A 12,061-nucleotide genomic window follows, 5' to 3' on the forward strand; every position below is an offset into this window, starting at 1 on the left:
TACAGATGGGGCAGCAATATATTATAAGAGTTATTATTTTGTGGAAAAGCAACCTATCAATTGAAATTTCTATATTAATTAGGATTATTTTAGGGAAAAAACTTTTTCTTTCCCAATTCAAGGGCAGTCAGCATATGCATTTCAAGACAATCACCACCTTCTAATCTTAATTATGTCGAATTTCATGGAATTGTGCAGAGACTTGAGATTTTTAGACTGAAATTCCGCAATGTCAACTTGCATATATAATATTTATGAAAGTATATATGGTCCACGTTTAAATTTCATAATACAAAATACCACAAAACGAGCTCCACTCATCTTAAAGGCTATCAAAAGTGGGAACACAACCATCACACGATAGCAAAATTGGGAAAAAAAGGAGGGGGCGATGGGGTCAAGAACATCAATAATGGAAGACATAGACATTGTACTCAATTACAGCGTCACCGGTCTTGGGATCGTACGAATGCGTGGTGGCCTCAGCATAGCCCCTAGCAAACCTGAACAGCCTGCTGCCTCCGATCACCGGCATCTCCCTCACCCTGCTGCTGCCACCGTTGTTCCTCCCTAGTATGCTGAGTGTGCTGCCATTATATTTTCCTTCAATGAATGCAAAGTTCATAACCATTAAGAAAGCAACCTCTTGTTGTGCAGCAGATGCATAAAATCCTTGTGCCTTTCCCACTGTTTTGGAGCTTGATTTGGGCCCTAAGGTTAATGGGTTATCGATCATCATTATTTGACCAAATAGTGTTGCTGATTTATTGGAGGGTGCAGGCACTACTTGAACAGCAGTAGCATTATGGCCACCAACGATGTCATGAAAATAGAACCGGAAGTGGCTGAGCTTTTCTTTCTTCAGCCCGAGTAGCTTCCTGTCTAGGGGTCTTCCAAAGCCTTGTTCTTCTCCTAAAACCGAAATTGTGGTGAAGGAAACGATTATAAGGAAGAAAATGATCAATTTGGAAGCCATGGCTAGCTGCAGGAAGAATTCTAGCTAGCAATGGGAACTTTATATGTAATTACTAATTCTTAATGGTAGTAAATGGTACTAGGATCATGCTAGTATTTATAAAGTGAATTGTCGTGTACTTCACCCAACACAAGCAGCCACCTCATGATGTCTCTATGGTCACATGTTGAAAAAGGGAGCCAGGTTAGTCGGTCAATTTGGGCAACCTCCTTCTCATCTTCTGGAAGCTGGGCCAGATCTTATTGATCATGTCATCCAACTGGTACTTGAAAATTCCAAAATCTCTCTACTTTTCTTCTTTATAATCTAAACAAAATCTTTGTTGGTGAGTCGCGTTCAAAGTAAGGAAGCCATCATGCATGTTCCTTCGCGCATAAAACAGAGAGGAAAAGAGATGGGAATGCATGGGTCGCGCATGCAGTAATTACTGGAAGAAGCCCACGGATGCTTGACTATCCCAAGATTGGAAGTTCTGAAAGGTAATATGCTGTTGACTAATATATATATGCCGCGTCGTTATGAAACGAGTTTTCCTGTATTCTAACTTTGTTATACTCAATATTTGTGCTATATACAATTATTTTTTATGTATTTTTATTGTATATCTTCTTAGAAAACTACATATAATTATCGAATTATCATACATTAGATAGATAACTTGACACCCAAACTTCAATTTTGGCAACTAATACCTTATTTTGAGATTTGATTGTGACCCGACCCGTTTATTGACATTTAACAGTTAAGATTGCATGTATTTCGTTTCTTATATATTTTATTGTCCACCTTAATACATTGAATATCTAAATAAATATGTAAATTATAGTTAAAATTTTAAATTAAGATGTACTTAAGTGTCAAACTAATTGGTAGTTTGGAAGTCACATTATTATAAGTACTATATATAATTTCGAGTCCTATCAATCCATGTCAATATTGTTGAGGAATAAATCACATATTGCCTATGGACAAGGTCTTCGGCAAGTTTATAAAGTTGGAACAAATATCTCTCTTTGAACCAGTTTGATAAAATGAGTTTGACACATGAATTTCTTCATGGTATCAGAGTCTGCCACAAAATGAATGGTGGCCCGCACTACTTACCCCGTGACAAGAATCAGAAAAAATACTGGCTTGCACACGAGGGAGGGTGTTGAGAAATAAATCTTACATTACTTGTGAACAAGGTCTTGAACATGTTTATAAGATTTGAGCTAACATTTCTATTTGAACCGGTTTGATGAGATAAGTTAGGCCATGAATATCCTCAACATCATCTTCATTTTGAATTAATTAACTTCTAAAATCTACTTGAACTTTTCTTACAACGTATTACCATCGTGTCTAATACATGATGTCTTTAGGTTTTAATTTCTAACTGACGCCTTTTTTATTGTTTACAAAATATTCATAAAGAGGATTATATTTATAGTTCTTATTGATGGAGTAACTTTGGCAAACTATAAAATGGCTCTTACTAGTGCTTAATAAATAAAAGGGAGTTTTTAATCTGATTTTACTTATAAGGATGAAGTGGAGATCATCATTTTCAGCTCTTACGGTCTACTCTTTCGGCCACTTGTCAACAAACTCCACCGTGAATTTTGTGGATTATATATACCTTTATAAACGGTAAAGATGACATGCATTCTCTGCAAAAGCAGCCTTATCCTCTGCCTTTTACTTTCTTTTCGGTGCATGTTATAGCCACGTAGAAAAGTCACAAAGGGTGGCCAACTATTCTCTCTCTCTCTCTCTTTTAATATATATATATATATCTTTAAATATATATTTTTTTAAAATTTACAATATAATTTAAAAACACTTCTATAATCACTAAAAAAAAAAAAATGAGTGGCCACCTGTATGGTGGCTTTTATATGTGGAACCAGCATTATCCTCCTCTTGTCTATTGTTGGTACCCTGTCCCTTTCTTTTTAGTTATCTTAAAGCTGTGGACGACTGGCTGATATTGGCCAAAAACACATTCTAATTTACCTCTTCTAATATTGATGTGTTTATTAATATGACATGATTTAAAATGGAAGCACAGTGGAAACCAAAAAAAAAAAATAGAAATCAATCAATTTCAGAAGATGTTTAAATACATATCATGAAAAGTCTTCGTAACACATTAATTTATTTTAAACAGTATTGAAAAAGGAAAAATCAAACCAGCCCCCACACGGCTTAAAAGCAGCCAAAACTGACCAACATACAGGAAAAAGATATCACTCTAAACAACACAGCATCATCGAATATACCCGCAGGCCGACCCCAAAATGCCAAGAAACTAAAGAGCATCAATAATGCAACACATAGACATTGTACTCAACTACGGCATCCAACGTGTTGAGATCAAACATGTGGGTCTTGATCTCGGCATAACCTCTTGCAAACCGGAAAAGGCCGGTGCCACTGATCACCGGCAACTCCCTCACTGGGTTGAAGACCGGGTTCCTCCCTAGGATGGTGATGGTGCTGCCATTGTACTTTCCTTCAGTGAATACGAAGTTCATGACCATTAATAAGTCAAGGTCTTTTTGTGAGGCTGAGGCATAAAACCCTTGTGCCCTTCCAATCATTTTGGAGGTAATGTTGGTTCCCAAGGTTAAAGGGTCATCAATCATCCTTACTGTACCAAAGGCTGTGGATGAGTTTTTGGGCGGAGGCACGACCAGGACAGCAGTGGGATTAGAGCCACTCACGATGTCATGCCAGTAGAATTGGAAGTGGCTGAGCTTTTGTTTCTTTAGCCCAAGCAGCTTAGGGTCTAGGCTTCTTGCATAGCTCTGGTCTTCTGCGGTGGCAGAAATTGTAGAGAAGGAAGAGAGGAGATAGAAAATGATGAGAGGACAAACCAAGATGGGAAGAAGTCTAGCCATGGAAAGCTATCTTGCAGGTATAGTAAGTAATGGCAAATGAATTGGACTTGGGTGGTATGTACATATATATATATGTATATATATATTGAGGGACTTGTACATCCAGGCGGCAAATCTTGACTGGGTATTTACCAACCCACAAATTGCCACCTCATGATTTTGGGCACGTTTATGGTCAATTTGATGGGAAAAAAAAGAAAAAGAAAAAAAGTAGACAATTCAATCAAATTTGGTTAACCTACTTCTGGAAGGTCCTATTAATAATGTCTCTAATTTATTGCTGATTAAAATGTCATCTGTGAGACAAATACAACCTCCGCGAACCGACCTTGCATGTTCCTTCTCCTATCCCGTTATAAAAAGAAGATTCGATAACTCAAAAGCCAGTATTTGATAAAGGTCATCCTTCTCCGCGTTCAAGATTAAGATGGTTTGGCTTGTCCTTTACGTTGAATTGAAAATGAGTCGTCTGAAAACATGATGTTGCACAAACGTCACTTATGTCTCATCACCGGATTCTAGTTTCCGTGGCTTAATTTACATACATCTATTTAAACGTCACTTATCTCTCATCACCGGATTCGAGTTTCCGTGGCTTAATTTACATACATCTATTTGCTGCCGACTCAATTTTAACAATGGGTGAATTGCACTTAAACCGACGTTGCGCTAAAAGTCAAATCTTGAGAATCTTCATGCATGATTGCTTTCTCTCGTTTGCAGCATATATCCGACTTACATAGCCACAACAGTACCGGACGAACCCCCTCCGCCAGCAGATGCTTGGGAAATTAATTTCATTTTTTTGCTGTTAGATAGCATTCCTCTGTGATTGCAGATGCTAGTTAGGCTATTCTACAATTCAAGATGAAAAATATAGCTAAAATGATTTATTAGCTAGGATTGAAACCATGCACATGTTGAAGTAATGCCTTCTCTGTTTTTTGTCTGCTTATATATCTTCTTTCTTTTTCTCTCTTTATGATTGTTCGTACCCTAACCCTTTTTTTTAATGTTATCTTAATTGATATCCAATATCTTGATTAGCTTTAAAATAAATAAATCAAGTGGATGACTGGCTGATATTAGCCAAAAACACGTTCTTGACCTCTTCTGACATGGTATGAGTCGGTAGGTGGCTGGCTGTTCAGAGTAACAGTTTCTTTATTAATATGACAATATTTAAAATTGAAGGTTTAAAGCTAAACAATTTCTGCAGATGTTTAAAGCCAGAGCATCATCGAATATATATACCCGACCCCAAAAGGTGATGAGACTAAAGAGCATCAATAATGCAACACATGACTTTTTACTCAACTACGGCATCCAATGTCTTGAGATCAAATACGTGAGTCCTAATCTCGGCATAACCTCTTGCAAATCGGAAAAGGCTGGTGCCGCCAATCACCGACAGCTCCCTCACGTGGTGGAAGACCGGGTTCCTCCCTAGGATGGTGATGGTAGCACCATTGTACTTTCCTTCGGTGAATACAAAGTTCATAACCATTAATAGCTCAACGTCTAGTTGTGAGGCGGAGGCATAGAACCCTTGGGCCCTTCCCGGTAACGATTGGCATAATTATCTCCAAACTGTATTTATTATTAGCTGTACAAAATAAACTAGGATTCTTACAAATATTTCTTTCTAGATTAGTTTGTAAATATTTCTTTCTTAGATTAGTTATTTATTTTCTAGTTACATACATTGGCTACTTATGCCCTACCATTGTTATTTGACTTGATATTGAAGTTTTTCTCCTAAAACCACTTGTTCTATACTGTATCATTGTTATTTGACTTGGTATCAGAGCAACACCCGTACCATATTATCACCCAAATCTTCATATGTTTTTGCACTAGGGCCCACGACAAACCTGAATCCTCACTCGAATCATCTACATCTATTATACATGTTCAATCAAAAAACTCTGGCTTCAAAGCTGTCATCATTCTTACCAAAACCAACTATGATGTATGGTCCCAAATCTGGGAGATGCATATTGCAGGATGTGAGAGGCTTGAGTATATTATGGGTGAAACATCTCAACTGAAAGTTACTGATGCTTCATATACAAAACGGTATGAAGAAAATCAAAAGCTCAAGGGATGGTTACTAACGTCTATGTCACCAAGAATTATGAAGTGCAATCTCCGAATGCGCACCGCACATGAAATCTGGAATGCTCTTGCTAAAACTTTCTACGATGGGTCGGATGAATCACAAATTTTTGCATTGAATCAGTGAGCATTTTCTACCAAGCAGAATGGTCACCCTCTCTCAACCTATTATGGTGATCTCGTTGAAATTTTCCAAGAACTGGACCATCTTTCATTACATGTAATGAAAGATCCCAATGATGTTCTCGCATATCAAAAATCAGTTGAACGATTGCGTGTGCACATCTTCTTGAATGGACTAGATGCAGAGTCTGAACAAATCCGAGGTAAGATTCTCAAGAAGGACCCATTACGGGATTTTGAAGAAACCTATGCATACTATGTACGTCGTGATGCTATTCGCAGAACAATGCTGAATAGAGAACCCGATCACCCAGAATCAGCTGCCATGGTGGCTCACCGGGTCCAAGCCCTAAGAATGGCGAACTAATCCGAAACGTGAGTGAACATCTGGCCTACCAAATCATTCTCTTGACCAAAATCGATCATCTGAATCACAGAATCGTAGCTATGAAGTAGTACTTGAACGACCAGAATGCTTGTGTATGCATTATGGTGCAAAAGGACGTACTAAGTCAAGGTGCTATGAGCTAATTGGGTATCCAGAGTGGTGGGACCCTACCGAGGTACCTAACAAACAAAATTTAAACAACAAATCACCATGCCTCTATTGTTGTGGTCGAACCTTCCAACAACACTCCTGGGGAAGCCTCATCTTTGATTGCTACTTCAGGTAACCTAGGTAAGGCTTTTAATGTCACTGCACCTAATAGTTGTAGCACATGGATAATTGATTCATGTGCTACAGATGACATGACCTTCGACATTCACCATATTCAGTCTATGAAACCATCCGAACAACCTATAGTGTCCACAGCTAATGGTATTTCCTCTCCTGTGATTGGAGAAAGTTCAATTACTCTCACAAAAGATTTAAATTTGAATTCTATTATGGTCGTCCCTTCCCTCAACTATAACATGTTGTATGTTGCTCAAATTATTTGCGCTTTGCATTGTATTGTGATTTTTTGGCCTAACCTTTGTGTTTTTAAGGACATCCAGACTCGGAAGACAATTGGTTATGGCACTAGAAGGGGGAAGCTCTATTATCTTGATCTTACATCGACAAGTTCAAATAAGTTAGCTCAAGCTTTCATGGTTGATAGGTCTGACAAATATCAGAATGCAAAAATTTGGTTGTGGCACAGGCGCTTAGGACATGCTTCTTTTGGATATTTAAAAAGTTGTTTCCAAAATTGTTTTCTCAGTTGACTGGTACATATTTCAAGTGTGACCTTTGTGAATTGGCTAAAAGCTATCGCATTTCATTTCCAACAAGTATGAATAAAAGTCTAGTACCTTTTATGGTTGTTTACTATGATGTATGGGGTCCATCAAAGACGCACGTTGGTTTGTTTCATTTATTGATGATCATACTCGTATGACTTGGGTTTGTTTAATGAAATCAAAAAATGAAGTTAGTTCTCTGTTTCAGAAATTTCACAGGATGATAGCTACTCAGTATCAATGTCATGTACAAGTTTTTCGCACTGATAATGGTGGAGAATTTGTTAATCAGGACTTAAAACAGTATTTGAATTTACATGGCATTACTCATCAGATGACTTGCTCATACTCCCCTAAAAAAAATGTGGTTGCAAAGCACAAGAACCGTCATCTCCTTGAAGTTGTACGTGCTTCTTTGTTTGGGGCTCACATGCCCACCAGATACTAGGGCAAAGCCATCACCGTAGCAGCCTACCTCATCAATCATGTACCTTTTATTTCATTGCAGTTCTAGACCCATTTTAATGTTCTTCATGAGACTATAAATGCTCCTACTGTGCCAAATTTGTCACCTAAGGTATTTGGATGTGTTGCCTTTGTACATCTTCACAAACCCTTGAGAAATAAGTTAGAATCTCGAGCTCTCCGGTGCGTACTTGTTGGCTATGCCTCACATCAGAAAGGCTATCAGTGTTATCACCCCTCTTCTCGAAAGATATATGTTACTATTGACATTATTTTGCACGAGAATGACATGTATTACTCTATCCCTGAGTCTTTACTTCAGGGGGAGAGTAGGAATGAATTGCAGAACTCTCTGGACAACATGGATTCTATAAGTGGTGATGATAACTTGGATAATAATGGAGAATGCCCAGATGAGTCGAATGGGTGCATTTTCTAGGATGAGAATAGACAGAATCATATGGAGTGGTACCGCTAGCATCTCCGTCATTAGTACTGCCAATGTCACCAGTATCTCAGTCGCCACAAGTACAAGTTTCCCCACCTCAATATATACCGTTTAACCAATTGCTTTCTCAAGCCGAGTCCATTTCTAAGTCTCAGGTAAATTCTGAACACCACCTAAAAGTGCTACCCGATCGAGTCACTAGAGGAATACCTAAAGTAAATTATGAACCTGCTCTTAACTCCAAACCTTGGTATCCCATGAGTAACTTTGTGTTTTACCATAATCTGTTAAAGGAGAGTAGATCATTTGTGAATCAATTATCTATTGTATCTAATCCTAATAGTGTGTAGGAGGCCTCGAGAGATCTCAGGTGGAAGGAAGCAATGAACGAAGAAATAAAGTCCCTCCAAAAGAACTCAACATGGGAAGTTGTTGATTTACCTGAAGGGAAGAAACCCATTGGATGTAGGTGGATCTTCACCATTAAATACAAAGCTAACAGAACCATTGAACGATTCAAAGCCAAACTTGTTGCCAAAGAGTATACTCAAACTTATAGAATTGATTATCTGGAGACATTCACACATCACACTAGTGGCCAAAATTAATACTGTTCATATTCTGCTATCTCTAGCTATGAACTTTGACTGATCATTGCACCAGTTTGATGTAAAGAATGCATTTCTGCATGGAGATCTCCAAAAAAAGTATATATGGAGTTACCTTTTGGGTGTAATATGCAGATTGAAGAAAGCAAATAAGTTTGTAGATTGAAGAAGTCCCTATATGGTTTAATCACCTGGAACTTGGTTTGGAAGGTTATCGAGGTCTATGAAAACATTTGGATACATTCAAAGTAATTCAGATCATACTCTCTTCTTGAAACATAATAAAGAAAAGGTCATTGCTCTTATTGTATACATTGATGATATGATAATGACTGGAAATGACCCAGATGAAAAGAAGGCATTACAAAATCATCTTGCCCATAAGTTTGAAATGAAAGATCTTAGTTCGTCGAAGTATTTCCTAGGAATTGAAGTGTCAAGATCAAAGAAAGGTATTTTCTTGTTTCAATGGAAATATGCCTTAGATCTACTGAATGAAATTGGTATGTCAACTTGTAGTCTAATTAGCACTCCTATGGAAGAGAATTTGAAACTATGGATCCAAGTCAGGTTCTTGTTAATAAGAAATGCTACCAGAGACTAGTGGGGAGATTAATGTATCTTGCACATATTAGGCCAAATTTGGCTTATGCACTAAGTATTGTAAGTCAATTCATGCACTCTCCTAGCGAAGAACATATGAATTCTGTCATCAGTATCTTGCGCTACTTGAAGTCATCCCTAAAAAGGGAATTATGTTTACAAAAGGAGAAATTTTGGATATTGAAGGTTATACCGATGTAGATTGGGTTGGGTCAATTGATGATAGATGTTAGACATTCGGATATTTCACATTTGTAGGTGGGAATCTAGTTACTTGGCAAAGTAAAAAACTGGAGGTAGTAACTAGATCCAGTGTTGAGGCCAAATACAAAGGAATGGCTAAAGGAGTATACGAGTTACTGTGGATCAAAAATCTAATGCAAGATTTACATATCGAGCATACCACTCTATGAGGTTGTACTGTGATAACAAGGTAGCATGTGATATTGCCCATAATCCAGTTGAACATAATCAAACTAAACATGTTGAGATTGATAGACACTTTATCAAGGAGAAACTGGAAGCAAGGCTCATTGAAGTGTCTCATGTTCGATCTCAAGACTAGCTTGCTAATATGCTCACCAAGGCAGTGTCAAGACAATTGTTTAATAGTTATCTCAACAAGTTGGGCATGAGCTACATCTATGCACCAACTTGAGGGGGAGTGTTAACGATTGGCGTAATATCTCCAAGTTGTATCTATTATTAGCTAAACAAAATAAACTAGGATTCCTGCAAATATTTCTTTCCTAGATTTGTCTGTAAATATTTCTTTCCTAAATTAGTTATTTCGTTTCTAGTTCTATACATTGGCTATTTATGACGACCGATTGAAAGAAGAAACATTATTGAAGTTTTTTCTCCTAAAACCTCTTGTTCTCAGTTGTACCATTGTTATTTGACTCTTTCAATCAATTTGAAGCTTATGTTGGCTCCCAATCTTAAAGGGTCGTCAATCATACTTACTGTACCAAAGCCTGTGGATGATATTTTGGATGCAGTCAGGATAGTGACAACAGTGGGATTAGGACCACTCACGATGTCATGCCAGTAGAAGTGGAAATGGCTAAGCTTTTGTTTCTTGAGCCCAAGCAACTTCAGGTCTAGGCTTCTTACATACTCATGCTGCTATGCAGTGGCTAAAATTGTGAAGGAATTAGAGAGGAGGCAGAAAATGATGAAAGGGGAAACCAAGATGGGAAGAAGTCTAGCCATGGGAAGCTCTCTATGCTATCTGGGTAGTAAGTTATGACAAAGAAATTGGAATAGGTTGTATGTATTTGTATATAATAAAGTGAGTTCTAAATGTTACATACAACTAGCTAGCCCTGTACATAGCAACCCAACCCAAAATATGCATGGCAACTCATGATTTTGGGCACATTTATGTTCAAGTTGTTAAAAAAATGGAGAAGATTATTGAATCAAATTTGGTTTAATCTACCACTGGAAGGTCCAATTAATAGGTTATGAATTAAGGTCAAAATCCAATAGGCTATGAATTAAGGTCAGCCTTTTACACTCTTTAGATTAAGGCCTCGTTCGAATAATGAGATTAGATGAGGTGATATGTGAATAGTAGTGAAATAGTTTGAATTAATATGTTTTATGGAGTTTTGAGAAATGAGAGTGAAAAAGTTGAATAAAAATATCATAAAGTTAAAATATTATTTTTGTTGTGGAATTTGAAAATTTTGAATTGTTTTTTGTATTTTGTTTGAAAGTTTGAAAAGTGGTAATGATTAAATAATAATTAGATAAAAAAATTGAAACTTTTGAAATTAAAAAGTGTTTATATTTATAATGTTTGGATATTGCGATGAAATAAGTTAGATGACTTTACTATTGGAACTAGGCCTAAGAAGGGTTTGATTTGTCCTTTACATGCTGATTAATTGAAAATGAATCGTTTGAACACATATTTCTCATCCCTAGCGAGCTAAGATTCCCCCATTTATTTGCGGCAAACTCAATTTTAAAAATGAGGGGGTTGAATTGCACTAATTAACTCGGTGTACGTACATGGTCACGTATTTCTTAGCTAAATCTCTCTCCCTCCCTAAATCTCTCTCTTAAAAAAGCATCCAAAACCTAGATCTGGTATTTTCGCCGAAGAGGAGGGGCATCCCCCTCGTTCTCACACTCCTTCTCTTCCTTCTCCATCTACTCACTTTGTTTATAAAATTAGTTCTCTTTTCCTAGTTGTTTTGTTTCCTCCTAAGCCGAAAAAGACAGATTAGCAATTTTTTGATAACATCCGAGAGACACGCATGGCAAGAGAAGACTCCCAAGGTGCAAATCGTTCGGAGAGAAGTGGCGGTTCCGTGAAAATCGCTGCGCATAAGCCTCACGCCCCACCAACAATCGCGCATGGTGATCTTCATGTGCCACCACTTTCAGGAGCTTTTCTCACCACACGCGTTGGACCAACGGACGCACTACCATTAGATCCTTTAGATCTGACTGTTGTGGCTGCAAAGAGACTGGCACATGGACCCCATGCGCCATCATAGAATCTGAAATCTATCAAAATTGGTCTAAACTATCATTCATCTTTTTTCGCATCTATCTTATTGTTTTTCTCAAATTTTGCTAGGATACTTTTATATAT

At 37.5% G+C, this 12,061-nt stretch overlaps 2 protein-coding genes and 1 pseudogene across 2 annotated transcripts; all 3 read right to left on the bottom strand.

The window, feature by feature from the left end:
• Positions 1-222: 222 nt before the first annotated feature.
• LOC122293384 (dirigent protein 22-like) lies at positions 223-1,059 on the bottom strand. The gene has a single exon (XM_043101938.1). The coding sequence runs from the start codon at positions 974-976 to the stop codon at positions 407-409; it is 570 nt and encodes a 189-aa protein (XP_042957872.1). The 5' UTR covers positions 977-1,059; the 3' UTR covers positions 223-406.
• A 2,004-nt stretch (positions 1,060-3,063) lies between these two features.
• Positions 3,064-3,924, bottom strand: LOC122293263 (dirigent protein 22-like). Its single transcript, XM_043101783.1, has one exon. It carries the CDS (start codon positions 3,859-3,861, stop codon positions 3,280-3,282), a length of 582 nt encoding a protein of 193 aa, XP_042957717.1. The 5' UTR covers positions 3,862-3,924; the 3' UTR covers positions 3,064-3,279.
• A 341-nt stretch (positions 3,925-4,265) lies between these two features.
• On the bottom strand, positions 4,266-10,665 carry LOC122293264 (annotated as a pseudogene).
• Between the last annotated feature and the right edge of the window lie 1,396 nt (positions 10,666-12,061).

The sequence above is a fragment of the Carya illinoinensis genome, chromosome 14 (genome assembly GCF_018687715.1).
Source record: "Carya illinoinensis cultivar Pawnee chromosome 14, C.illinoinensisPawnee_v1, whole genome shotgun sequence".
NCBI classification, from domain to species: Eukaryota; Viridiplantae; Streptophyta; class Magnoliopsida; order Fagales; family Juglandaceae; genus Carya; species Carya illinoinensis.

What these genes read in the sequence shown, in the direction of transcription:
- LOC122293384 (XM_043101938.1), bottom strand. Translation starts at nt 976, where the DNA reads ATGGCTTCCAAATTGATCATTTTCTTCCTTATAATCGTTTCCTTCACC.
- LOC122293263 (XM_043101783.1), bottom strand. Translation starts at nt 3,861, where the DNA reads ATGGCTAGACTTCTTCCCATCTTGGTTTGTCCTCTCATCATTTTCTAT.